General features: G+C 40.5%; 1 protein-coding gene across 13 annotated transcripts in view; it reads left to right on the forward strand.

Moving 5' to 3' along the window:
* lrch1 (leucine-rich repeats and calponin homology (CH) domain containing 1) overlaps nt 1-26,629 on the forward strand; it is a 251,315-nt gene that overhangs the window by 47,008 nt on the left and 177,678 nt on the right. For all 13 annotated transcript variants that reach the window (XR_005076873.1, XR_005076874.1, XR_005076876.1 and 10 more), the window contains exons 3-6: nt 1,826-1,952; nt 10,107-10,212; nt 12,918-13,054; nt 14,665-14,795. Coding sequence is in view for 9 of the 13 variants with exons in the window: in XM_037109402.1 (XP_036965297.1) it covers nt 1,826-1,952; nt 10,107-10,212; nt 12,918-13,054; nt 14,665-14,795 (501 nt within the window). In the remaining 4 variants the exon portion in view is untranslated. The remainder of the gene's footprint in view (nt 1-1,825; nt 1,953-10,106; nt 10,213-12,917; nt 13,055-14,664; nt 14,796-26,629) is intronic.

A 26,629-nucleotide genomic window follows, 5' to 3' on the forward strand; every position in this document is an offset into this window, starting at 1 on the left:
TCACGGTGGCGTACATTTGTTTCCCCATTGCCCTGATCATTTTGTGGAACACTCTCTCGTGGCATGCCCATTTGCTGATCACCCATCCCTGCTTGTTTATCTCAAGCTTAAATCTCTATCTCAAGGAAAAACAGAGGAGACACTGAAAAGACAGAAGAGACACAAAAGGGCATACTATCATAATTCAGAAGATTCAGAATCATGGCAGATGTTGATGATATGGTGGAGAAAGATGTGGGCACAGCTGTCTCTGAACTCCTGTTGTTTGGCACAACTGAGTCCCATTTAATTCATTTTATTTTCCTGAGACAAGATATCAGCCAGAAGTAGAATCCAAGATGTATTATCATGGCCTACGATCCTTGTTCCTTGATCTTACATTACCTCTACCTGCCACTGGCAGTTTGCGCTGACAGAATTCATATGTGTGTCATTAGCCGTTTTTAGACAGGGCACCAAGACGCCAATTTGCCCGTCCTTTTGGCAGCCGGTCCGCAGTTTTAGACATAGACTGGCAAATTGGGGGTCTGTTTTGGTCCGCTGATTTTCCGCCTCAGAGGGTACACTTATTTCCGCCTTGCCTGCTATCTAAGAACGAGGCATCGATGTGCCGGCCTCTGCGTGAGATGCCCAACTCGTGCTTCACGTCACATCACAAAAATACAGATATCTCCTGCCTTTCCAATGGCTACATATCAAACCTGCCTTTAAGATTCTGGAGCAAAAAAATTGGCCCAGAACAAAATATCCCAAAATGAATTGAAAAAAATCAGGATCATCGCTGATGCATTTCTTATCAGGGGGCCAAGCCTGAGGGGCTGAGGGAACATGTATGCAAGCAGACATGTTTCCTAGGACCAGCGGTGATTTTTTTTCTCCCGCTAAAAGTGGTGCTGCAGGCTAAACTGTGCAATGGAGGGCGGTGCAATTTGGAGGGTTGGTCCAGACACCTGCATGTACATCAGACAAAAAACTACACATATCTGCTTGGATAACCAAACAATCTTTTTTGCTAGCTAAAAACACATATTGTTTCATATTTTGGTCAAACTAAATGCTTTCAACATCAAGCTTAAGTCAATTGTTCCTTAAGACATCCAGTGGCTCTGTGCCAAATTTGATGCATATTATTATTAATTATTATTAATAGGTGGCACTATAACGGATGTAAATGTGTTTTTGCCTTTAACTTCCACATTTTAAAGAACACATTCTTAAACATCATATTCATTTAGTTCCCTGATAGAGCTAGGTTTTCTGACATAGGCCCCTCCCACTTCTACTGCAGTCTTCCAGGTTAAGTCACCACACACTATTCTACATAAATTTGTTTTTCCTTGTCACTTTCATTTTTTGTTGCTATGATAGAAATGTAATGAAACAGCACTGATGTGGGGTCACTCCTGAGGCCAGCCATATAGTTAAGTAAAGAGTGGTCAAAGTGGGCATGATTTAGTACAACAAATCCAAATTGGCACACATTCAGCCTTTTGCGCTTCCAGTGCCCTTTGCATTACAGCAAATACCACAGCTCAGACGTTGGCCTGTGTCCTCACTTTTGCCCTGAGCCCGTGGGCTCTGCGGTGTGCGGGGTCCAAGTTGCACGGGGAGGGCTGTTGGCCCCCGTTCATTATAGTTTTTTGTTGATTTTTAAATGGACGGTGCACATTCATCAAAAACTGTGAAGTGAAAAAAACACTAATATACTTGTGCCGTAATTACCTTGACAGTTAGTTTTTTTGGTTTTAAATTTTTTATTGAAAAGTCACATTATTATAATTCTTTCTCTGTTCCCCATGAATCATTTATGTGTTTATTATTGCAGTCGTAACCAGCTGGGTTCTCTGCCAGCCTGTTTGTGTGGTTTACCTCTGAGAGTTCTCAACGCCAGCAACAACAGGCTGGTTTGCCTGCCAGAGACCATCGGACAGCTGCACAGACTCATGGAGCTGGTAATACTCTTATCTATCATTGTGTTGCAGCATGGCTGCATGTGTATCTGAGGCGGGTATTCATAACACAAGAGGAGGGCTGGTCACATCGTTGGTCTTCTTGTTGTTGTGCAGCCACTCACTGCTATGATGTTTTTTGCCACAAGGTGGCTGAAATGCTGCTATGCATGTCAACTCTTATTTTCCATATTATGTCCGATTTTTAACATGGCTCTAGGTACATTTTTAGTTAATATTTTATGTAAGGCAATTCCTTCATGTAATTTATTTGTTATAAAGTATTTTCAGCTGCATCTCATGGATGACAGGTGCTAACAAGGAGGAGACTTATATTATCATTATTATTATTACAATTGTATTAGTATTTTCACACAATAAAAAAATGAACATGTCCTGCAGCATCAGCAGGGGGTTGTGAATTGAGCAAAGCCTTGTCACGATTGCTTGCTCTCCCTTATCATTCAGTCAGAACCCCAAATGTGCCAAATTGCAACAGTTTCATTTTTAGGGGGCAACTAAAAATTCCAGCAGCCAAACACAAATGTTCACTTTTGTGTCTATATTGCTGGTGGTGGTGAGCACATTGCCAGTACATTAAACACACCAACCTCTTCGGCTCACAACTGTGTCTCTGAGCTATGCAAAGTGGAATGGCAGAGTATCCTCAGGAAGGGCCACCCCTCCATACACCAAAATTAAAAATGACTTGGGCTGCTTGTGGAGAAATAACTTGCCCTTCATACATTGAAGCATCAAAAAGCAGCGCTAGAGGAGGAGTGCATGGACTTAGATTTGCATTTCTATAGCAAGGTTGTTTCTGAGGATGCTAAAACTACGTAAGCTAGCGGTCCGCAAACTTTATCTCTTGAGGGGGGGTCGTACTCTGTGTCAAGGTGTGTTAGACCATGGATTAAACTTACACCAGAATATCCCTTAAAGAGAGTTTGCAGAATGGTTCCTCGTTATGATGTGGACCTGTTCCAAGTATTTGGAGGAAGAATAATAAGGGGGAGGGGTTGCCCGTGTGTTCAAATCGGGCTTTTTCAGAACAGAACAGGGTGGGGGAAATCTCTCATGGTACTCTTTTTATTCCATTTCATTAACAGATGGCCTTATTCTGTCATCAAGATAGAATTGAAATAATGAAGGATTGGATATTTCTAAGAAAGGGGGAATACCACCATATATATCATATATGCACAAAGAATATCAAATATTTTGATTGAATATATTTCATGGAATTGTAGAGGCCCTCAAAAATGTATCAAAGTATAAAACAGCTGAAAACCAAGGTAGTGTTCTTACAAGAAACACCTACTGGCGAATGAAACATCTAAGATTTAATGTAGGTGGCCAGGACAGGTTTACTCTTCTTCCTATTCCACTAACTCTAGAGGTGTTTTGACACTAATACACGAATCTATTCCATTGCAGATTGATAGGGTAATTGAGGATCCTGGTGGCAGATTTTTATTTTCACAGGGTCGTCTTCTCTCATCAAGGATCTTCTCTCTCTGGACAAAACAATGATGACGATAAGTTTAATAATGACTTATTTCTCAGAATATCATCATTGCCAGGTAAGCACATTATAGCTGGAGACTTTAATTGTGTCCTGGATCCAAAAAAACGATAGATCTCTTGGGGTGGATGACAATCATACAAGATCTAGGAAAATACTACATTATTTCATGCAAGATTTGAACTTAGTTGTGTATGGAGACAACTGAACCTGTTAAAGAAGGAATACTCCTGTTTCTCCAGTACTGACAATAGTTACTCCAGGATAGATTACTTTTTAGTAGGAATTCTCTCTGACATTAGAGGCTGTCACCACAATAGTATAGTTATCTTAGATCATGCTGCTGTATCTTTGATTCTTGTGGAGCCAAATTTGATACACCAATCCCCAAAATGGAGGTTTCAGATAAAATGGATGCAGGACTCAAAGTTCCTAAAATTCTTAGGGGAGCAAATTGATAATTATTTCGAGCTAAATACAACACAGACCTCTGCCACGACTAGGTGGGAGGCCTTTAAGGCATTTATTCAAGGTCAGATCACTAGTTACACAAGCAGTAAAACCAAAGCAATTAATAAAATAGCTAGACAGCTGGAATACGACATTAAAATACTGGAGAACAAAAGGTTTCAGGAAGGTCAGAATAAACAACAAATCTCAAAACAGCTATTACAACTTACAACCCAATACAATTAAATAACATCTGACAAAGCTGCAGCAAATGTGATGAGGCTCAGACAGACTTATTACGATCAAGGGGAGAAATCAGGGAGGCTTCTTGCATGGTGCATCAAACAACAACAAACAGAGAGGACTATTACTTACCTTGAGGGCCAAAATGGCATCAATGTGGTTGACCCAATATAAATTAATAAAGCATTTAAACATTTTTATGAAAACCTTTATAGATCCAAAAAAGATACAATAGTTGACTCTCAGACTGATTTTTTAGATACAATTAACATCCCAAAGATTTCAGTGGAAAATAAAATAAGCATGGACAGACAATAAAGTATTGATGAGATAGCAGAAGCTATAAGTGCATTGAAACCCGGATAAACAGCAGGGCCGGATGGCCTCCCTATTGATCTGTACAAGTATTTCAAATATAAATTGATAACCCCTCTTTATGAGATGTTCTTGGAATCTTACATGAATGGTTATTTGTCAAATGGCCCTATCTTTTTAAGGTTCTAGATCAATTCGTATTTGGAGAAACTTTTTATAACTGGATTAAATCACTATACCTAAACCCTTCGGCTGAGGTGCTAACCAGAGAAGTGGTGTCTGAATCATTTACCATCAGAAGAGGATGTCCTCAAGGGTCACCTCTATCACCACCTCTCTTTATCCTAGCGATAGAAACTTTAGAAATAGCAGTCAGAACTTACAAACAAATACAGGGAATCAAAATTGGTAACAAAGTACACAAAATAGCTCTCTTTGCAGATGACATAATTTTATTCATTTATTCATTTAGACACCTCTATACCTGCACTCTTAGACCGGATAAAAACATCTGGCAAAGCATCTGGATATAAAATAAATGCATCTAAGTCTTCACTTATGTTGGTTACTGAAGGTGAGAGTCAAGAAGTAACTCAGCCTTTAGGATTTCCAAGACTTTTACATACTTGGGCAACAATTAGCCCCTATACCTGGAAATATAGAAGCAAGAGACTGTGGAACTATAATGGAACATTTAAATCTATAGACAGATGGTTGACTCTTCCTATCACCCTCATTGGGAGGATACATATATTAAAAATGAACATCTTACCCAAGTTTCTACAATTATTTCAGAATGTTCCTTTGGCGCCACCTGAAGGAACATTTACAAGAATTACATCACTCATTACAACATTTATATTGAACAAGAAATGTCCCAGAGTTCGCCTGTCCCTGTTATATCTTCCATTTGATACTGGGGGGTTAAAATGTCCTAACCTTTACTGGTATTATTTGCCAGTACAGTTGAGGACCCTAACCCTATTATTGCAAAGAAAACTCCCGATCATGGATGGATATAGAGGCATCCTCCCTCAAGTTACCATTAAACCTGTATCTGTGCTCAGCCAGTTTAAAACATCTACAAACTCACACCACTCATCCTACAGTGCTTAATATGGTTACCATATGGTATAAAGTAAGGAAATATATGATAATATCTAATTCTTTGTCACAATTTAGCCCAATATGGGGCAACACTGTGTTTAAACCAGGCACAGTGGATGCTAGATTCCAGATTTGGGCAAAACAAGGATTGAGTAAAATTTCTGACCTTTATAAAGAAGGATTTTTTAATTTAAGGACATTTCCTTTATGTTAATATTCAGAGGAAGCACTTCTTTAAGTATTTATAACTAAGGAGCTTTATTTCTTCTTCTTCACAGAGTCAGTCACTAACAATCCCGACTCTATCGTCTTTAGAAAAAATATAATCAAAAATTGCAGAAGCAATGGCTTAATCTCATTATTATACAACTGGCTCGTGTCTGGTTCTGGCGAATCAGCAATATCAAAAATTGACGCATGGGGGTTAGACCTTCAAGTTGACATTTCAAACAAAGAGTGGAACAAAGTGTGTAAGGAGGCTCAAACAAATACAGCCAACACAAATTTAAAGCTTCTTCACTGGCTGATGAGGACTTACATCACCCCAGTGAAATTGCTTATATATATAACAGTAATATACCAAACATGTGTTTTAAATATAGAGAAAATCAAGGAACATTCATACATTGTATATGTGAATGCAATAAAATAAATGCATTCTGGAAGGAATTAGCTAGTAAAATGTTGACCATTTTGTCTATAAATATCCCAGTAGACTCAAAAATGATACTGCTACATCTGTACCCGGCAAATCTGAAATTAAGAACCAGATAATATAAATTTATTGACTTTGCTATACTACAGGCAAAACGATTAATAGCTTTCAATTGGAAGAAAATCTCAGCCCCTACAATAGGTGCTTGGATTAATAATATGGCACAGTGTATGTCAATGGAGAGGATAACATACTTCTGAAAAATAAATCAGATGTCTATGAGGGAAAATGGAGACTGTTTAAAGACTGAACCATAGAGACATTGGAGCGCTTCTACAGGAGGAAGACTCAGGTTAAGATATATGCATGAATAAGTATGGTGGTAAACCCCAGGAGTTGATGTGGGCAGGATATAGAATTATGTAACTTATGGTTTATGTATGTACATGTGTGTGAATGTAGACATATATGTTTGAATAGGCACAACATATGTATGTATCTTTGATTGGATTTTCTTTGACATACCATTGTCTTGAAATAGTCTAACAATTTAGAGGACTTTAAATGCAAGAGAGTTTTTTTTAGAGAGAGCAAGGGATAGTTGGGGGGGTGTGAGGGATTACGTCAAGTGTATGTTTTTCTTTATATTGTGATAAAATAAAATATGTACTTCAATTTGTTAAACTGCATATCTGACTATGCTTAAAATCAATAAAAAAAAAATTTAAAAAAACTGTGAAAAAAAAGAAATATATAGTCCTGAAATGGACAATGTTGCTATTTTTGAATACACAGGGATACCGTATTACTGCACTACTGCCCAACACTATCGCACAGGTATAATGTGTAATGATGTGTTATTGTTTGTGTAAGTGATGAAGTGATGGTTTATTTGGATTGTTAAAATCCATCAAACTGAAGTCACAGTGAAGTCACGTTTGCTAGCAGAATGGCCTGCTTTTTTTTTTCCCTGCATGCCATTATTGTCCCATAAATGGGGAAGTTTGTTCGCCACAGCAGCCAAAGGACTGTAGTATTAAAAAAAACAAAAACAAAACAATAACAATAGTAAATTAAAGCTGCAAGCAGCAATGAATGGGCCCTCGCAGTCCACATGTATAAGGGCATGCTGCTGTAGGGGTGTGCCGTGTGGATGTATTCAGGGCAAGACCCTCTACGTGTTTGAGTAATTTGTAGTAGATGGAAAATTGTATGTGGAAATTTAATGAGTTGATGGTTTTATGGCGAAGCATCAAAATGGACTGCGCCACCTGGTGTGACATAGGTGAATGCTTTTGATAAGATTTGTCCACTGATGCTACTTGCAAAGTTTGTTGCAAATCAGTGAAATGGCCTTGGAGGAGTTGTAAAAAATAAGTTTATTGTTTTTTTCACAGAGCCTTAGTGGCTCATGAGGAAGTAGTTATGTGGGTGTCATGTCATTCGGACAGACCTAGTAAGAATTCAATTGCAGATATCCAGAATGTTCATTCTTTGCAAGTAGCAGCTGTGGAAAAAAACTTATCAAAAGCTTTCACACCTGGTGGCCGTGGTGGTGCAGTCCATTTTGATGTTTCACCATAAAACCATCAAGTCATTATAACTTCCACATACAATTTGCCATTTACTCCAAATTGCTCAAACATGTAGAGGGTCTTGCCCTGAATATGTCTACGTGGCACACCCCAACGGCAGCATGCCCCAACGTGCGTGGACTGCGAGTGGCCATTTATTGCTGCTTGCAGCTTTAATTTAAAGGGATATTCCAGTGTAAGTTTAATCCATAGTTGAGACCGAGTATGACCGCACCCCCCACCGAGAGATAAAGTTTGCAGACCGCTAGCTCATGTAGTTTTAGCATCCTCAGAAACAACCGTACAATAACAATACACTGCAACAAATGGATCCAAGTATAAATTGCCATCAAAAAGCCACAAATAATGTTCAGAACAGCACCAAACTTCAGCAACATTAGAAACAGGGTCCCAGCACATATTTCAAGGCATCAAACATTTGATATTGTTGCCAGCTTTGTTGGAAAAGATCATCTATTTTCCAACATTAGGCTTCTTGTATATAAAGATCAAATTATATTAATGATTAATTTATAGGGATCTTGACAAACAGTTGTGCAGCAACCAACTATGTGCAGTTGTGACTACAGACACCGTGACCACCAAACAACAACAACAACAGTGGGTCATGATCTACTCTCGAGAGAAACTCCTCCAGCACCGGGCTCGACCAATTGCATGCACGAAGGAGATACAAGCCCCACCTTCCCTCGGTTATCATGGGGAATGTACGCTCACTGCCTAACAAGATGGACAGATGTTAATGGACAGCACAAGTACCGGAGTGCAGTGTGTTGTGCCTGTGGAGACATGGTTGAACAGGAAGATACCAGACTGTTCAGTGAAACTAGCCGGCTACAAAGCAGTAAGAAGTTGGGTGGTGGACTTGCTGTTCTTTGTTAACTCCAAATGGTGAAACCTGGGACATGTTACTACAAGAGCAATAACATGAACGCCAGATGTCGAACTGTTAGCTTAAGCCATACTATCTGCCCCAGGATTTTTCTGGTTGCCATTGTTGTTATTGTTTACACTCTGCCATCGGCAGTGTTGCCGCATGCTTGTGACCTCATTAACTCTACTGTCACAGACCTGCTGACATGGCATCCCAATGCTCTTGTCATAATAAACATATTTTAATAACATTAACATTTAATAGACACTGACTGACTTCACCCAGTATGTGACCTGCAACACTAGAGGGGATGGAAGTCAGAAAAGTAATCGGCCAACTCAGCTATGGTAAATAGGCTTGATTGCAGGGCAGAGCTAACTCTGCACGAGGTAAATCTTGCACATGTAGGCTAGTCACTACAGCATCAGCTGCAGTGTCAGGACGGCCGAACAAAGTTTTTTTTTTTTTTGTTTTCTCTCTGCAGGAGTCCATCATGGGAGTCCAAGTAACTCACCTTCCACCACCCATCACAGCTGTGGATCCTACCCAATTGCAGACATAACATTAAACTTACTTTTTATACTTGTTTTTGTGTATGGCAGGAGTGTATGGATCTCAACCTTTCTGACAATATATACACATAGCTAAACACATAGCAATATATTTATATAGCAAGTGAGCAAGGATTTAGTATGTGCGAGTTCACCAGGTTTCTGTGAGAAGTTTAAAAATTCTGATGTTGGTGGTCATTAGGGTGTACTGGGAATTCTTCTTTGTGAGGTAGAGAGTTGCTGAGTCTCTGAAGAACTTCAGACTTCAGCGTATGACTCAGATCTCTTTAATAACTTGCAGCGTGGAGGGAAGGCAAAAGCGTTCTCTCCCGAACTCTAAAATGCTATCCCTTAAGTACAGAATCAGACGGGAGGTTACCTTCATTTACAGCAGTCATAAAACATGTTCTTTACATAACAATGACTCTTTGATATTTGGGTGTATCCTGTCTTCCCAGGACAGTGATTTTTTGATGCTACAGATGGGACAGAAATGTCATTTTATCTACACTTCTGTATCTTCTCATGTGGGGGTTGTGCCCCCACCTGTGGCTCTGCTGACACCTAAAGCAAAATGACATTCTTTCTTCCTCCTCCTGTCCTTACGGCACATTTGACCACTAACAGGAAGACTATGTAATTTCTTACAAGGGTTAATCATGCTAAACTGAAAAAAAAACAAAAAATACAAAAATAAACATACATTTTTTAACAATCCGATTTTTTGCCATACTGTTTGAATGCAAATGTAATTTAACTTGAATCATTTTTGTAATAACCTTCTGGCATTTACCATAATGGATGACCTGTTTACGTGAGTTGTATTTTTTTGCCTTCTGCAGGACATCAGCTGCAATGAGATCACAGCTCTTCCTCGCTACATCGGCAGACTCAAAGCTTTGCGTGAATTAAATGTACGCAGGAATCTTCTCTGTGTCCTGCCAGAAGGTGAGTTCATGAAAAAAGTGCATCTTTCTAGGTGTTAAATTTGTCTTAAAATGTTGTTTTTGTCATTTTCATATCCTGTAACCTTCATGATGGCTATTTTGATTTTTGACATTTCTGCATTTAATAGAGTTGTTTGTTTATGAATTTTATGAGTCTTAAAAGCTAAGAGAGCATGTTGAACCATGCAAACTTGCTGATAACAAATGTCCCAGCTGGTCAGTGAAAGCTACAAGGCAGTCGGTGTGGTGAGGCTGTGTGCGTTCAAGTGTTTTGGTGGAGTTGTTCTGAAGGGCCGCCTGAAGGAAGCAGGGGGGAAATTTTTGGTTTGATACTTTAAGACACATGACACTGGGGGTGGTAAAACTGTAGAAATCAGCAAAAGCAAGCTAGATTTTTAGATTATGGCTGCGACTAATTATTATTATATTACTACTATTATTATTAGTTATTTGTTCTTTTGTCTATTATATATTCAGTAAAGTCAAACAGATGTGATGCTGAAGTGTGGCAGGCGCTGGGTCTATATGGTGTTATGTGCAGAGAAGGGTCAAGTGCAGATATAAACTTTACAGCACCCGCTACGTTCTCAAAGATATGTAGCATTCCATTATGCTTGGATTTTTGGGTTGCTGAATATCTCAGAAACTCACTTTGTCAAAGGCTCTCCTCCCCTGAGTAGTTTTGTTGCTATAGTTAAAACAGCAGCCTATATGTGACAGACTGACGAGGATGTTCATTCAGTTGTTTAATTTTGTAGAAACAAAGCAGATCACAGACATGACACAAAACTAAAGTAATTTCAAACGGTAAGTTTCTGGCTTTAAGAAACACTAAAATAAATCAAGAAAAAAAAATATGGTAGTCAGTAACAGTTACTTTTTTAGACCAAGCAGAGAGAAAAAAATTATGGAATCACTCAATTCTGAGGAAAAAATTCATCATATTCATCACTGAAACTGAATATGACTTTCATCCAGTCGTCCACAGTCCACGATTGCTTTTCCTTAGCCCACTGTAAACTTGTTTTTTTCCCGCTTAGGTGTTAATGATGGCTTTCATTTAGCTTTTCTGTATGTAAATCCCATTTCCTTTAGGCAATTTCTTATAGTTTGGTCACAGACGTTGACTCCAGTTTCCTCCCATTTATTCCTCTTTTGTTTTGCTGTGCATTTTCTGTTTCAAAACATATTGCCTTAAGTTTGATGTCTTCCTTGGTCTACCAGTATGCTTGCCTTTGAAAACCTTCCCATGTTGTTTGTACTTGGTCCAGATTTAAAACACAGCTGACTGTGAACAACCAATATCTTTTGCAACATTGCGTGATGATTTACCCTCTTTAAGGAGTTTGATAATCCTCTCCTTTGTTTCAATTGACATCTCTCATGTTGGAGCCATGATTCATGTCAGTCCACTTGGTGAAACAGCTCTCCAATGTGTGATTACTCCTTTCTAACTGCAGACTAACGAGCAGATCTAATCTGATGCAGGTATTAGTTTTGGGAAAGAACATTTACAGGGTGATTCCAGAATGTTTTCCTCAGAATTGAGTGATTCCATAATTTTCTCTCTCTTCTTGGTCTAAAAAAGTAATTGTTACTGACTATCACAGTTTCTTTGTCTTGATATCTTTTATTGTTTCTTAAAGCCAGAAAGTTGCCATTTGAAATGACTTTAATTTTGTAGAAAAAAAGCAGATCACAGACATGACACAAAACTAAACAACTGAATCAACATCCTCCAAGATGGTGATTCCATAATTTTTGCCAGGGGTTGTATCTGTCCTGGTAACGTAGAAGTTGGAAGATGAGTGTACAGAGATGCTTGGCCTTATCCTGGGTAGTATAAATACGGTGAGCTCATTGAATTTCCATAATCAAGTGAGGGGTTCCACACTGGTACATTAAAATACAGAAAGTGAATGCCATTTTCACCTTCGGCTGAGTCAGCTAGGCCCACCAGTCAGATGTTGCATCTCTGCAACCTATCCACCAGCTCAACGATTTTTTTGGCTTAGGCTCAGTACATCATTCTGGAGGCTACCCATGTCATGTTTACCGCTCTCATGTTAGCTGTCATGGTATTCAGTCTCCCTAGTAGAGATTTACCAACCTAAGCTTGATAAATGATATCCTGGCTAAGTTTGATAACCTCCACATTCAAGGATTCAGTCGTGGTCTTTAAAGCTTGAATAAACATCAACTGCTCAACTGCCTCTCTCACAAACCTTTCATCTTTCTCTGTGAAGCAGTCCTCTTGCTCTTGTAATTCTGACAAAATGGCTGCAGTCGTTGGGGCCTTTATGTTTAGACAATTCACATTTGCAGTTAGCTGATTGTGTCAGCACAATTTTTAGATGAGTTTAAAAGACTGGCTCAGGACACTTGATATGTACTTTGGGAGGGTCAGCAGCAGACACGTGAAAACATCCCAGATGGCTTGTTCTGCAAACATACAATAAAAAAGGAATGAGTGTGTGACAGATCTGTTGCTACAACTCAAGGCTACAAACCGCTCACCTTTAAATGAATGAATATATTACATTCGGTGGATGTGGTCAGTTAACTCAAATTTTGTGTGATGTAGAATGTAATATAAAAATCACAAGATAGGAAAATGTATAACTGATCAATTTCTCTCTCTCTCTCTCTCTCTCTCTCTCTCTGTGTGTGGGTGTGTGTGTGTGGGTGTCTATCTTCTTCCTGTAGACCTTGCTGAACTTCCTCTGGTGAAGTTTGATTTCTCCTGTAACAAGGTGTCAGCCATCCCTGTGTGTTACAGGAAGATGAAACAACTCCAATCCCTCCAGTTAGAAAACAACCCGCTGCAAAGTCCACCTGCACAGGTATACACAGAGAGATGCTGTCTATTATGCTAACATGTCTCCTTGTTTTCCTCTCTCACATCTCTTCTTCACATCTTAGCTCCTCCCAGCAATGATGATGAGAGAGATATAAGTAAGATACATACGAGTGAGAATAGCAAGGAGATCCCTGTGTTTCCTTGCTTTAACCTCCTCATCTCCTTGAGTTGCTTCTAAGATACAGGAAGACCCTCCATGATGATGGATGGGGAAAGATTTGAGGATCACAAGAGGAGCCCATAAGTTAGGAAAGTGAAATGCACCCTTTATGCAGCCCGCTCCTTTTTTCATTTGTTCCACTTGGTGTTTTTACTCATCAGGTCCAGTTGCCATTGCTACCTGTGTAAATAGCTACAAGTAAAAAGACTTCCTATTCACGTTTTTGCCAAGTCTGAAACACATTTTGTTCATGTGACCTTAAAATACCACATCCACTGTAGATCAGATTAAAGATTGGTGCCATATTTTGATTGGCATGAATCCCCTCAGCCACAAACAGCTTGCAAGCAGGACCTTGCAAATATGTTGTGCTGATTGAACCAAGAGTGCACTGCACTGATATTAGCAGGATATGTGGTTAGCAGCTGTTGAGCTTACTGCAGAGCTTAACCCTTTTATGTTAAGAGGGTTATATAGGATTGGTCTATCTCCCTTAAAAAAAATTGTCTGCTATGTATCAAATACTTTGGCTACCATATAATCCAGGGCGATTATTTTCATTATGAAACAATACACTTCGATTCCAAATCAGTTTTGGTAGACAATACAACCTTTTCTTGCTAGTGCTAGCTTTACCAGCATCCATGTAGTCATCTTTAACTTTCAAATTCGTATTGGTAAATTGTTAAACAACTACTAAACAGTGAACTGCAGTTAAATGTGACAACACATCAAACTTACACTTAAAAAAATTCAGCTGAGCAAAGTTTGGAGTAGTACTATGAATTTGGAGATCCAGGGCTCCAGGGTTCAAAAGACACCCTAGGACCAGCGGTGCTAGGAACCCTGTTGTAATTGTAAGGATTTTTTATTTTTCTCCAGCTAAAAGTGGTGCTGCAGGCTAAACCGTGCAAGGGAGGGTGGTGCAATTTGGATGGGTGGTCCAGACTCCTGCAAATATCTCAGACACAAAAAATTATGGGGGGGTGCTATAGCCTAGGCCAATGTGTTTTTGCCTATAACTCCCATTCCGTATGTCTCACATTCAAAAGCCTTGTATCCCCAGATTCCCTGAATAGAGCTGAATCACTTTGCAATGGCCACACCTACTTCTGACTAGAAAGTTTTTTTCACTAAATTGCAAAATCTGGAAAACCTACTTTTTCAAACTCCTCCTTGGGATTTTGTCCAATCTGGGTGAAAGGTAGACTCTTCAGCTAGACCTGAAGTTATAAAAAGAATTTTGCTTGGTCAAAAACTGCACAAATTTTGAATGAACAGTCAATCTTTATTAAATGTATTAAAAGAAAATGCTATATTTTTACTAGTTGCAACAGTGTAATATTTTTATTTGTGTGTGTGTCTAACAGGTCAGGCTTATAAGAAAACAGAAATCAGTTTTTCACTTTGAATTTATTTCTTTTCCTTTTCAGATCTGTATAAAGGGCAAAGTTCATATATTCAAGTATTTGGGCCTTAAGGCATGCCACAGTGAGAAGATGCCTGACTCTCTCTTTCTGCCTGTTATGGAGCAACTCATCCTATCACAACCCACCACTGGCAGGTCAGTTACTAGCCCCATTCACACTGCCTTTTCAGTGCGGGTATCATGCACCAATTCTCCATATCGCTGTCCATGTGAAAGTTACTGAGGATGAACAGCCTGCTGACCTGCCTTCAGAGATAGTATCCAGGTTTCAGCAGAGGCGAGCCAGCATCTGTGTAAATGGAAAGGCTGTAGGTGCAGATCAAGGATGTGATGATCTGATGGTGTTCACAGTCTGACAGCTAAACAGATTTTTCACTCATCAAATAGAAGAGAAATGACCAACCAAAATGACATAAGCGAAACCTTTTGATAACTTTTCATGGTCATGGTCAGAGGATAATACTGACTGACTATTAAGTCTGTGGTGTTAAATCTGTAGGAGGAGATAATTAAAATACGAGGATTGGAAATATTTCAAAATGGCGCGGAAAAACAAAATGGCTGACTTAGTATTGATGCAGAGACATATTCTGGGCAACACGCTCTACATGTTTGAACCATTTGGTGTAGTTGGGAAATTGTATGTTGAAGTTATAAAGCCTTGATTCTTCATGGCAAAGCATCAGAATGGATCATATTGCCCCGCCCACCATGTATGAGAGAGATGAAAGCTTTTAACAGCTTTTGATCCTCAAGGCATGAGGATGGTACTGCGTGAATGTGAAGACTGTGGTGTTGAATCTGTAGGAGGAAACAATTTTGAAATGAGGCCTGAATTTGTGAAAAAATGGCGCTTAACATCAAAAGGGCTAAAGGAGACCTGAGCCTGAGGCACTGCCTGCATTTAAATGTAAATAGTTACATATAACTTTGTAAACTTCAAACACTTGTGCACACATTTAGCAAACAATTTATATTTGCATTATAAGTAATAACAGTAGTTCGTTAAATATATTTGTGGTTTTCACAGTAAAAAAGAAAGCAACTTTTTTTTTCCTACTCATATTTTTTGTTTTTTTGTAATTTTAGGTCCATTGTATTTATACAGTATGCCAAAATGAAAAAAAAATAATAATAACTGTACAGTCACACATGAGGTTATGCACAAAATAATACCACCAAACAAGGCAATGTAAATATTTTTCACAGTGAAATAAAATGGTAAAATCAAAAAAAGTCAAAAACGTCCAATTATACCCCAGACCCCAGAGGGTTAATAACTTGAGTATTGTTTGGAATATCAAAATTATTTTAATAACTCTTTGTTAGGAGAGTCCACAGATGCTGTGTACAAAGTTATGTGCAAATCAGTGAAATCACCTTGGAGAAGTTCAAAAAAGTTTGTTTGCAACATTTCTTGAAATTACAGAAAAGAACGGAGGCGGAAATGGATGCGTCCTATATCACGAGATTCAGCACAATTCACTGAACACATGGATATAAGGTTTTTGAATGTGTGATAAAGTATCTGTGAATTATAAGCCAAAACATATTTTCCTTGCTTATTGCACCACCTAGTGATGGAAATTGAGGACAAGAATAGAAATGAAATTTTTCAGCAGGTGTGACATATATTCCAAGTTTGGTGAGTTTCAGGGTATGTTCAGGCAGTGAAAAATACAATTGTTTGTGACAAAAAATGGATATAAGGTTTTGAATGTGAGACAAAGTATATGTGAATTATAAGCCAAAATACAAAAACAGTAGGGACCTGCTCGGGCCCTAATTAAAGCCGCATGCAGTGATGAATGGGCCCTCGCAGTCCACACGTCAGGGCCTGCTGCTGTCGAAGCATGCTGCTGTCGTTGCTTGTCCACGCAATACCTTCCATTGAGGAACATTTTTTCTTCATAGTTTGGTGGGCTGCTCCGCCTGCCGGTTTAAGACCAAATAGTGAGAAGAGTACCCTGTATGACCCTTCAGACTGTTAAACAGAGGTTTGTATCCAATAGCAAGGCTGAATGGTCAAGAATTTGCAGAAAAAGCTGATTTTTTTTTAAGGCTGAGAAGGCAGAAAAGAGGGCTGACACAGCTTAAAAAGGTGAGCAGACTGATAGTTAAACAGTTTCTCCATATGAACATGAAGCTGAAAAGGCAGAAAAATGAATATTTGAAAAAGCTGAAAAGGCTGGAAGGCTTTAAAGTAAGAGAGCTGAAAGATCTTGAAAAGGTGAACAGTTTCTCTGGCTGCACATTATGCTGGAGCAGTAGCAGAACCAAAGTTGAAAATGTTCCCATAAGAATGAATGGGAAAATGCCTCCCAAAGTCCTGCGATTTTTGAAGAAATGTAATGGTCATCGCTAAAATATTTATATATTGAGTAACAGGAGACATTGCTGAACTCTGTGATGTCTTTCTTTTATTTCTGTAGAGTGAAAAATGAGGGCACCAGAGCGAGAGACAAAACAGGTACGATCTGCTCTCCTTCAGAAATTTAGGCTCAAAATTAACATTGCGGCTTATGGGGGGAGTTGCTGGTATGCTTGATGCTCTATGGCTTCTACAGCTGATATTAAATACTGTACGCTGAAGACAGAATAAGTCCCTGCAATGTACATAAAAAACATAATGAGAGGAGTGCACTGTGTGACTCAACAGACTGCTGAACAGAGGTTTGTATTTATCAGCAAGACAGCACTAGCGTCTGGCTAGGAAAGCCTGTCCACTCAAAAGAGAAAGCATTTGAGCTGTCCTTTCATCATTTAGCCTTAAAAGTGCCATCTATTGGCTGATTTGCACCACATTTTGCACAAAGCCTCATCAGGCCATGGAACACAATTAGTGTGGTAATTGGACTGTTTTTGGTCAATATATGCCACACCATCTGACCACAATGCGCAGAAATTTGTTGTTTTATTTTTTGGCTGTTTTTTGACTATTGAAATTCTTTTGATAACTAGAGGGTCCACAAATGCTACATGCAAAGTTTGGTGCACATCGGTCAAACGACCTAGGAGAAGTTCAAAAAATTCTTTCACTTGTTGCGAATGGAAAAGGCAAAAGTGTGTGTGGCCTATACCACACAATTTAGCTGATTTTTGGGTGTGTGAGGGACCAGTCTATACCATCCCTATTAATTTTATTTCCATAATTGTTATGGTATGGGCACACTGCCAAATATTGAATTAGACTGCCACCAGAGCACCACCTAGTGGCGGATTGGTGAGTCCTTGGTCAGCTAACTTCCTGTTTGGAACGAAATCTGAAGGAAGTTGTTATTGAATAACTTGAGTATTGTTAAAAATATTAAAACTCTCTCAGTAACTTTTTGTCAGGGAGGTCTAGAGATGTTGTGTGCAACGTTTCGTGCCAATCGGTGAAACCGCCTGGGAGAAGTTTGGAATGGTAATTAGTTTTGGAATGGTAATTATGGTAAAATGGTAATTATTAAATTAATAGGGATGGTAGGTTTGACACGCTTCGCAAAATTGCAAAAAACAAACAAACAAACAAACAAAAAAACGGAAGGCAGAAATGGGCATGGCCTATATCATAAGACTCACAATTCAGGGAATGCGTCGATATAAGGTTTTTGAATATGCGATAAAGCATATATGACCAATACTCCTAGTTTGGTGAGTTTTGGAGTATGTTCTGGCAGTGAAAAATGTGATCATTTGGGACAAAAAAGTTGTCACTACAAAAACAATAGGGACGGGTCAAGACCTGCTCAGGGCCTAATTAGAAAAATAAATAGGGACCTTGCAGATTCCCTGCTCGGGCTATAATTAGATTTCTGCTACCTTTGTTTGAACAAGGCTCTCCCCCCTCTTGGACATAAATTGAACTGCAAGACTTTAATGAAGTGGTAAAGCACTACTTCTATTATTCACAACTGAGAGCATTCCTGGAAAAAAGCTTGGGTGATCAAATGACACTACCTGTCCTCTAAAAGGTGGAGGAAATACTTCACAGTAACAAAGTTTAAAGACAATTTGAGATGTATTCAATTATGATGAAGGACTGTCCTAAACAAAAGATCCACTGATCAAGAGAGAAGTGGGAGTCTGACTAACTATAGATGAGGACCTAGGAACTGACTAATGTCAGAATAGTTTATTCGCTACTCTAAATGCCAGATTTAAACTGGTCAATTATGATTTTCTCCATCAATTTACTCACCAACTACCTCAACTCCCAAACATGACACCAGGATCCTGCAATGCCAGATGTCTTTCTGATGTGGGGTTGCTGTGTGTACCATGTTACACTGCACGTGCCATCGTACAAAAGTCTTGCATTTACACATGATTTAAGTGACACCCTGACTAAAATCATGGATACACCAATTCTTTTAGACTCAGAACTATGTCTGCTAGGAAACATTACGAACTTGAAACTAAGTCAGAGTTCATTAACCTGGAAGTCGGATTCCCCCTCTCTATATCAAATGGATATCAGAAATGACCATCTGTTTGCCCTTAGAGAAGATTACATATGTCCTAAAGAACAGTTATGATGCATTTTTAAAGATCTAGCAGCCTTTTATTGACTATACAGCAATATTACCATTTGTAGATCCTCTGTAACCTGCATGTTTTGTATTTTGTATGCTACTGGACACATGAATTTCCCTCGGGATAAATAAAGTATCTATCTATCTATCTATCTATCTATCTATCTATCTATCTATCTATCTATCTATCTATCTATCTATCTTTAAACTTCTGGGGTCTGGGGTATAATTGGCCATTTTTGACTATATTAGATTTTGCCATTGCATTTCACTTTCAAAACAATTTACCTTGCATATTTTGTGTCATTATTTTCAGCACCACCTCACATGTTTGACTGTGCAGTTCTTTTTTTCATTTTGACATACTGGATTAACACAATGGACCTAAAAAACAAAAACAAAACAACAACAACAACAACATCAAAAAAACAAACATAAAATCCAAGTGGGAAAACGTTTATTTATTTATTTATTTTTTACTGTGAAAACCACAAATATGTTTAATGAACCATTTTTGTAAGTTCACTCTCAAAATGTAAATATGCCAGAGTTAGCAAAAAAGCTAATTTTCGTCTGTAGTCCCTTGGCAGGTCAACACATCATCACATTACATTAGTGGGAAAAAATGCAAGAAGGATAGAAAGCAAAAAATAAAAGAGAGAGAGACAAAAGAGACATGAAAAATAAAAATAAAACATAAGTGCAGTACAAAGAAGTGCAGCACTTAGGATGAAGTAGGTCAGTTACTGATGATTGCAGTTTTGGTTGTTTTTAATCCATCTCTTAAATTTTGTTTTGAATGATAGAAGTTCCAGTAATTTGTGGCCTGTACTGAGAAGACTGTTTGGCCAAACTTGCTACATCTATACTGTATAACACAGCCTATCCTGGTGGCTGCCCTAGTTGCCCTGCCACTGCTGTTTTTCTGCTGTATAAACTCACCCAATGGTAGAGGTGCCAGCCCATGTAATATTTTGTAAATGAGACGGGCATCCAGATCATGTGAAAAAGCTTTCTAAATTAAATAAGTAGTACTTATTTATAATATTGCAGTGGTGATAGCTGATAAGTTTTTGATCTAGTGTCTTTAAAGTTTGCTCATAAAGGGTTTCTATTGGTTTCAGAGTTGCCACGTTTGCTTGGGACCAGCTTGTGAAACAGTATGATATTTCAGAAAAGATAATGGCATGCATAAAGAGTTTGGCTGCCTCTGTTTTTAGACATGGCCTTATGTGTTTAAAATTAGCCAGGTTAAATCTGATGGTATAAGCCACCTTTTTAACATGTTTTTTTAAAAGTTAAATTAGAATCTAAAATGATACCAAGGTATTTAAAATCAGACACAACCAAGAATTTTTGGCCTTGAATAAAAACATTAGCTTCCTGTGCACTAGATTTCTGAGAGAAGAACATACTGTTTTTCAACGTGGACCAGTGCATCAGTTAGTTTAGATGCAGCGTGTTTGCTTTTTGCATGCACATAGAGAACTGTATCATCTGCATACATTTGAATGGATGGACAGATGGACAGACTGAAGGTAAGTCATTAATGTACAGGCTAAACAAGATAGGGCCCAGTAGTGACCCCTGGGGAACACCAATATTACAGTCAAGGTATGAGTAATGAGAATTACCAATGTGTACACTTTGTTTCCTGTTAGTTAAGTATGACTCCATCCATTTTATGGCACTGGCTGAGAAACTAAAATTAGATAATTTTGCTAAAAGTATCTGGTGATTGACAGTGTGTTAATGTCCAGAAACACTCATTTTGACTTGATGTTTCCGAGGAAGAAGCAGTTCGCTGTCTCTGTGGAGTGGTTTGTGCGAAAACCAAGTTGCATTGGGTGTAAGGGGTTGTGGCACAAATTTAGATGTGATTTCAACTGTTCTGTTACCCATTTTTCTGACAACTTGGATATCACTGAATTTACACAGAGATTCCACTGCTGTTTTCCAGGTGCTTGGAAAAGTTTTTGAAATGTACAAAGTTATATGTAACTAGTTACATTTAAATGCAGGGAATGGGCAATGCCTCAGGCTCATGCCTCCTTCCAGACCTTCCTCCACATTCAGCAGTCTCCTCATTGTTTCGACTCATTAAACAAAAAAAACGACTACACTACACACTAAACACACAACACCAAACACTACATAACACACTAACTCTAATCCTATCCTCCAAATATGCTAAATGTCAAAAATCTCTCAACTTTCAGAACTTGCGATACCTATCACTGTCTCTGTCACCATCACTGTCACTGTCAGTCTTTCGTCCAGGTCCTTCTTACAACTTCTCCCTGTTCCTCAGCAACCAAATCATGTGGTTTGCCATATGATTTTGTGAGTGGCTGGTGTAGTGCCTTTCTCCACCAATAGGAAACGGGGTGTCACAGGTTTTTTTTTGTTTGAAAACACTTCCTGCTTGTTTTTATCGTTTGTGAAATCGTTTGTGAAATGTGACGGCAATGTTGGCAAAAAAGTGTGTTGTACATTAGTTATGGTAAGTCTGGTTTTACTTGGCCTATCAACACGATTTAAAAACTGGTGTATAGTTTGAAGGCTGCTCCAATACACAAGTCAGAACCGATTCGGACTCAGTGAGGCTCCATCTTGCTGCTACGTCATCTTAAATAGGTGGTGATTTTAATTAGTAATAAATTAATATTTATCACTATTTTTTAGGGTTCAGTACAGTCCACATTTCAACCAAAACTGATAACTGGAATTTGACACCTTAACTTTTTTTCGGTACTTTACTCTCTGTAATAACAGAACCTGTCTAACCTCTTAAGACATCATATCATGAGTCACATTTGCAGCAATGATGCAAATCACATGTAAGTCAGTTGTTCAAACATTTATTATTGTAGCATCTTTCTGTACTGCATATGAATCTGGAAAATAAAATACTGTTAGAAATAAACCACTAATGTTATAGGAATCTCAACAGCTTCACTAGTGGGGGCTGTATTTTAAACCATTTGGTATTTGAGTTTGCATTTTGACCCTTTGAGCTTGCTGTAGTGGCTCAGTGTTACAGTGCTACAGCAGGAGATTGAGTTGATTATACATAACGTTAGCAGTTAATTTAATTTCTAAAGCATTTTAATTAAAGTATATACCTGTTAATATGAGCACACTGTGAGGTATTTCTAACCGTAACGATGCTCATGGAATTCCTATTATGTCCTAGTATCCGGTCCGTGGACTGAGTTCTTGTTGTATAAAATCGCTTTGGGACCCAAATATGCATACTATTGTATTCCCTTGTGGACAGTATGCAGTTCAAATAATACTGGTTTTATCTTGAGGTTACAGACATACTGAAAAACATATTGTTATAATCAACTAAACATCATGTTGGTGAGGAATTTTAGTCTTGGTCAGTGGTTCAGTTTTTGAAAGACATCTCACTTGGTCTTTCTAAGTTACATTTAAGATGAGCACTCAGGTACCGAAATTTGGCATTGATTGATTTATTGTGAAGTGGTACTTGGTAGTACTGATGCAATTTGTTCAGCACCCTTAAAAGTACAGAGTTTGGTTCCCAACCATATTACTTTTTAGATGTTATGAATAAACATTCTCCTCTTTGAAAATACAAGATTCAAGGATGAAATAGGTGGTTCTCAGACCAGATTTCAACTGTAATGCATTAGCAAATTCTACAACTGCAAGAAAATCTAGAAGTAACTCAGACTGGATACGTTTTAGCATAGGTTTTGTCAGACTTGGACAAAAGAGAGGACTCAGATGCAGAAATGGCAGAAGTAATGTCAGGTTTTATTATTCTGATTTGCAACTCTTCAGACAGAATGACAAATAAAACGCTATGAAACTCTGAGGGGACAGACAAGATGAACAAACATAAAACACACAAGAAACTGAAAACGCCCCCGAAGGAGCAAAACCTACTCTATTAATTTTTATATTCAAGTATTTCAGAATAAAGCAAAACACTCCGAAGAGAAAAGCACAAAGGCTATGAAACTTAACTACTCTTTCTAAGATCAAAAAGAGTTACAACAAAAAGCACTCCAGAAGGAGGAAAACAAAAGGCTATGAACAAATTCTAAACTGAAAAACAAAAGTAACAAACAAAATTCTAACCAGAAATATAACAAACTCAAAATCACTCTTCTAAAGAGGTCAAATTCAGAAAAACAAAACATGTCATGACTCCGGTTTCTGTTGTCCTTGTATCTGGTTTTTGTTTTTTGGGTTTTGATTCATGTCCTTTTTTCTATGTCTTGTTGTGTTCTGTGTTTCCATGTCTTGTGTCTCATGTTTTGATTTTTCATGCCCTCATGTGTCCTTTAAGTTCTCCTATGTTCTCCCCTCTGGCTCCCTCTGTCTGTTGTCTTGTTCCATCCTGGTCTGTTCCTCTGTGCTCCTCCCCCTCATTATCACACCTGGCTTCCTTCCTCCTCTCTCTCCTCACCTGTTCCTCGTCATGTCATTAGCGTCTGTGTATTTAGTCTCTGTGTTCCCCTCACTCCTTGTCCGGTCATTGTTTCCCGTTTTCTGTTTTCTGTTTGCTCCTGTTCATGGTCCTGTTCATGGTCCTGTTCACGCTCCTGTTCTGTTTGGTAGGTTTTGGATTTATTTTGCATTTTTTCCATGTTTGATTTGTACTTTGACATTGATTTGAACTTTGTATTTTTACTTTGCTACTTTGTCTCGCCCTTAGTTGCTACTTTGTTTTTCATCCCTGTGTGTCTGCTTTTGGTTTTTGTAACAGCTTTTCAATAAAGCTTTTTTGTTTCCCTGATCTTGCCTCCGGTAACTGCGTTTGGGTCCACCTCCCCTTCCATAGTCTTCCCTTTTTAACCCAACCCTGACAGAATGACCAGATTGAATAAAATGGCCTGGAGATAATCCGGTGGTACCAGGATTTTGTAACAAATCCTGCTAGCAGGGCTCGTCAAATAGCCGCTAGCAAGCTTTTCTTTCCATCTCATGACTCAGCCCTTGCCTCAGCCCATGCCTCAGCTCCAGCCTCAGCCCATGCCACAGCTGAAGTGCCTCCTTTCTGGGGAACCCGGCTTGCCTACAAAGTGCCCCCACCGAGAAAGCGACGAGCCCGTCCACATCCTGGCTCCCTGAAGTCAGGCTCAGGGGCCTCAGCCCATGCCTCAGCTCCAGCCACAGCCGAGCTCCCAGCCCAGGCCTCAGCCACAGCCGAGCTCCCAGCCCAGGATTCAGCCACAGCCGAGCTCCCAGCCCAGGCCTCAGCCACAGCCGAGCTCCCAGCCCAGGCCTCAGCCACAGCCGAGCTCCCAGCCCAGGCCACAGCCGAGCTCCCAGCCCAGGCTTCAGTCTCAACCCCATCGCAACGACACCTGCCAGCGGCCCTCAGTCGGCGTTCCGGTCGACACCTGCCAGTGGCCCCCAGTCGGCGGTCCAGTAAACACCTGCCAGTGGTCTTCAGTCGGCGGTCCGGATGGCGCCAGTTCCTGTACCTCGGTCAGTGGTCTGGCCGAGGCCTGTTCCTTCTCCTCAGTTGGAGGTCTGGCCAAGGTCCACGCCAAGTCTAGTCCCTGCACCTCGGTCGGAGGACCGGCCGAGGCCCACGGCAAGTCTTGTTCCTGCACCTCGGTTGGAGGCCCGGCCGAGGCCTGTTCCTCCACCTCGGTCGGAGGCCCGGCCGAGGCCTGTTCCTGCACCTCGGTCGGAGGACCGGCCGAGGCCTGTACCTGCACCTCGGTCGGAGGACCGGACGAGGCCTGTACCTGCACCTCGGTCGGAGGTCCGGCCGAGTCCCATGTCAAGTTCTGTGCCTGTTCCTGCACCTCGGTCGGAGGCCCGGCCAAGGCCTGTTCCTGCACCTCGGCCGGAGGTCTCAGCCCACGCCTTCGACGCCAGCTTCCAGGGAGTCCCAGCCCGTGCCTTTGCCTTCACCTTCGCCTTCGCCTATGTCGCCAGCCTCCAGGGGGTTCCAGCCCGCACCTTCGCCTTCGTCGCCGGCCTCCAGCGAGTTCCAGGCCGCGCCTACGCCTTCGTCGCCGGCCTCCAACGGGTTCCAGCCTGCGCCTTTGCCTTTGTCGCCGGCCTTCCGTGGGTTCCAGCCTGCGACAACGCCTTCATCGCCAGTCTCCAGTGCGCCTCAGCCCACGTCCCTATTCAGTGCGTTTCAGACCATGCCCCTTCTGCCAGTTTCCAGAGCCCCTTCGTCTTCGTCCTCGCCACAGACCTCCAGAGTGCTTTCGTCCTCGGCCCCCAGAACGCCTACGTCTTCGTCTTCGTCGCCGGCCTCTAGAACGCCTTCATGATCGTTGTCAGACTCTAGTGGGCCCCAGTCTATGTCCCTGGTCCCCAGTGGGCCCCAGTCCTTGCCTCCACCCTCTTGTTTGTTTGGACCTTGGCCCTCCTCCTGACCCCCTCCACCCTCCCGGCTTTGACTCTGACTCCTCCAGACCCCCCCACCCTCCCGGCTTTGACTCTGCTCTCCTCACCTGTTCCTCGTCATGTCATTAGTGTCTGTGTATTTAGTCTCTGTGTTCCCCTCACTCCTTGTCTGGTCATTGTTTTCTGTTTTCTGTTTGCTCCTGTTCATGACAAAACAAGGCAATACTTAACAAGGCAATGATACAAGACTGTGGAACAGGGCTTCAGTAGGTACCATCTTGCATTCTCTTACTGGCTTGACTTGACTAACATGGAAGGTAGGGTGTACCCGTAAGGACCGAGGCAGGCATAGTCGAACTGCTGTAGGGCCAACAATCCTGGTGATGGGGAATGGGCCCACGAACCGCGGAGCCAATTTCTTGGATGGGACCCTGAGGTTCAAATCCTTGGCTGATAACCATACTCTCTGTCCAGATTGGTAGTTGGGAGCCAGACGTCTTCTTCGATCCGCATTCTTTTTAAACACGATCTCCCTGACGAATCAGCACCTGTCGAGCAGCTGCCCAGATGCGCCGACAACGTTGAACCATGGTGTAGGCTGAGGGAACCAACGCTTCCTTCTCATTGTCTGGGAACGAGTCTTACGTGCGCAGACCGAACAAGCCTCTATGTACTCCCGGACCTCCGGCTCCATAGCGGGCCACCAAAACCTTGGGGAAATGACATACATGGTTCTTTTGACTCCCGGATGACAAGAAAGCAGGTGTGAGCCCAATGAATCACCTGTGGCCATAGCTCAGCGGGGACATACAGGCAGTTGTTGGGACAGCCACGAGGCGAAGGGGCTCCACCATTAGTTTGCTTAACCTCGTTTTCAATAGGCCAAGTCAGCACTCCGACCACACAGTTCAGTGGAAGGATAGTTTCGGTTTGCTTGGTCTTAGGCTCGGGATCAAAGAGTCGCGATAGGACATCAGGTTTGACGTTTCAGGATCCCGGCCTGTAAGACAAAGTGAAAGAGAACCGATTAAAGAACAAAGCCCACTTGGCCTGGCGAGAGTTTAGTCTCTTGGCCTTTCGGATAAACTCAAGATTTTTGTG

The sequence above is a fragment of the Acanthopagrus latus genome, chromosome 9 (assembly GCF_904848185.1).
Source record: "Acanthopagrus latus isolate v.2019 chromosome 9, fAcaLat1.1, whole genome shotgun sequence".
In the NCBI taxonomy this organism is placed as follows: Eukaryota; Metazoa; Chordata; class Actinopteri; order Spariformes; family Sparidae; genus Acanthopagrus; species Acanthopagrus latus.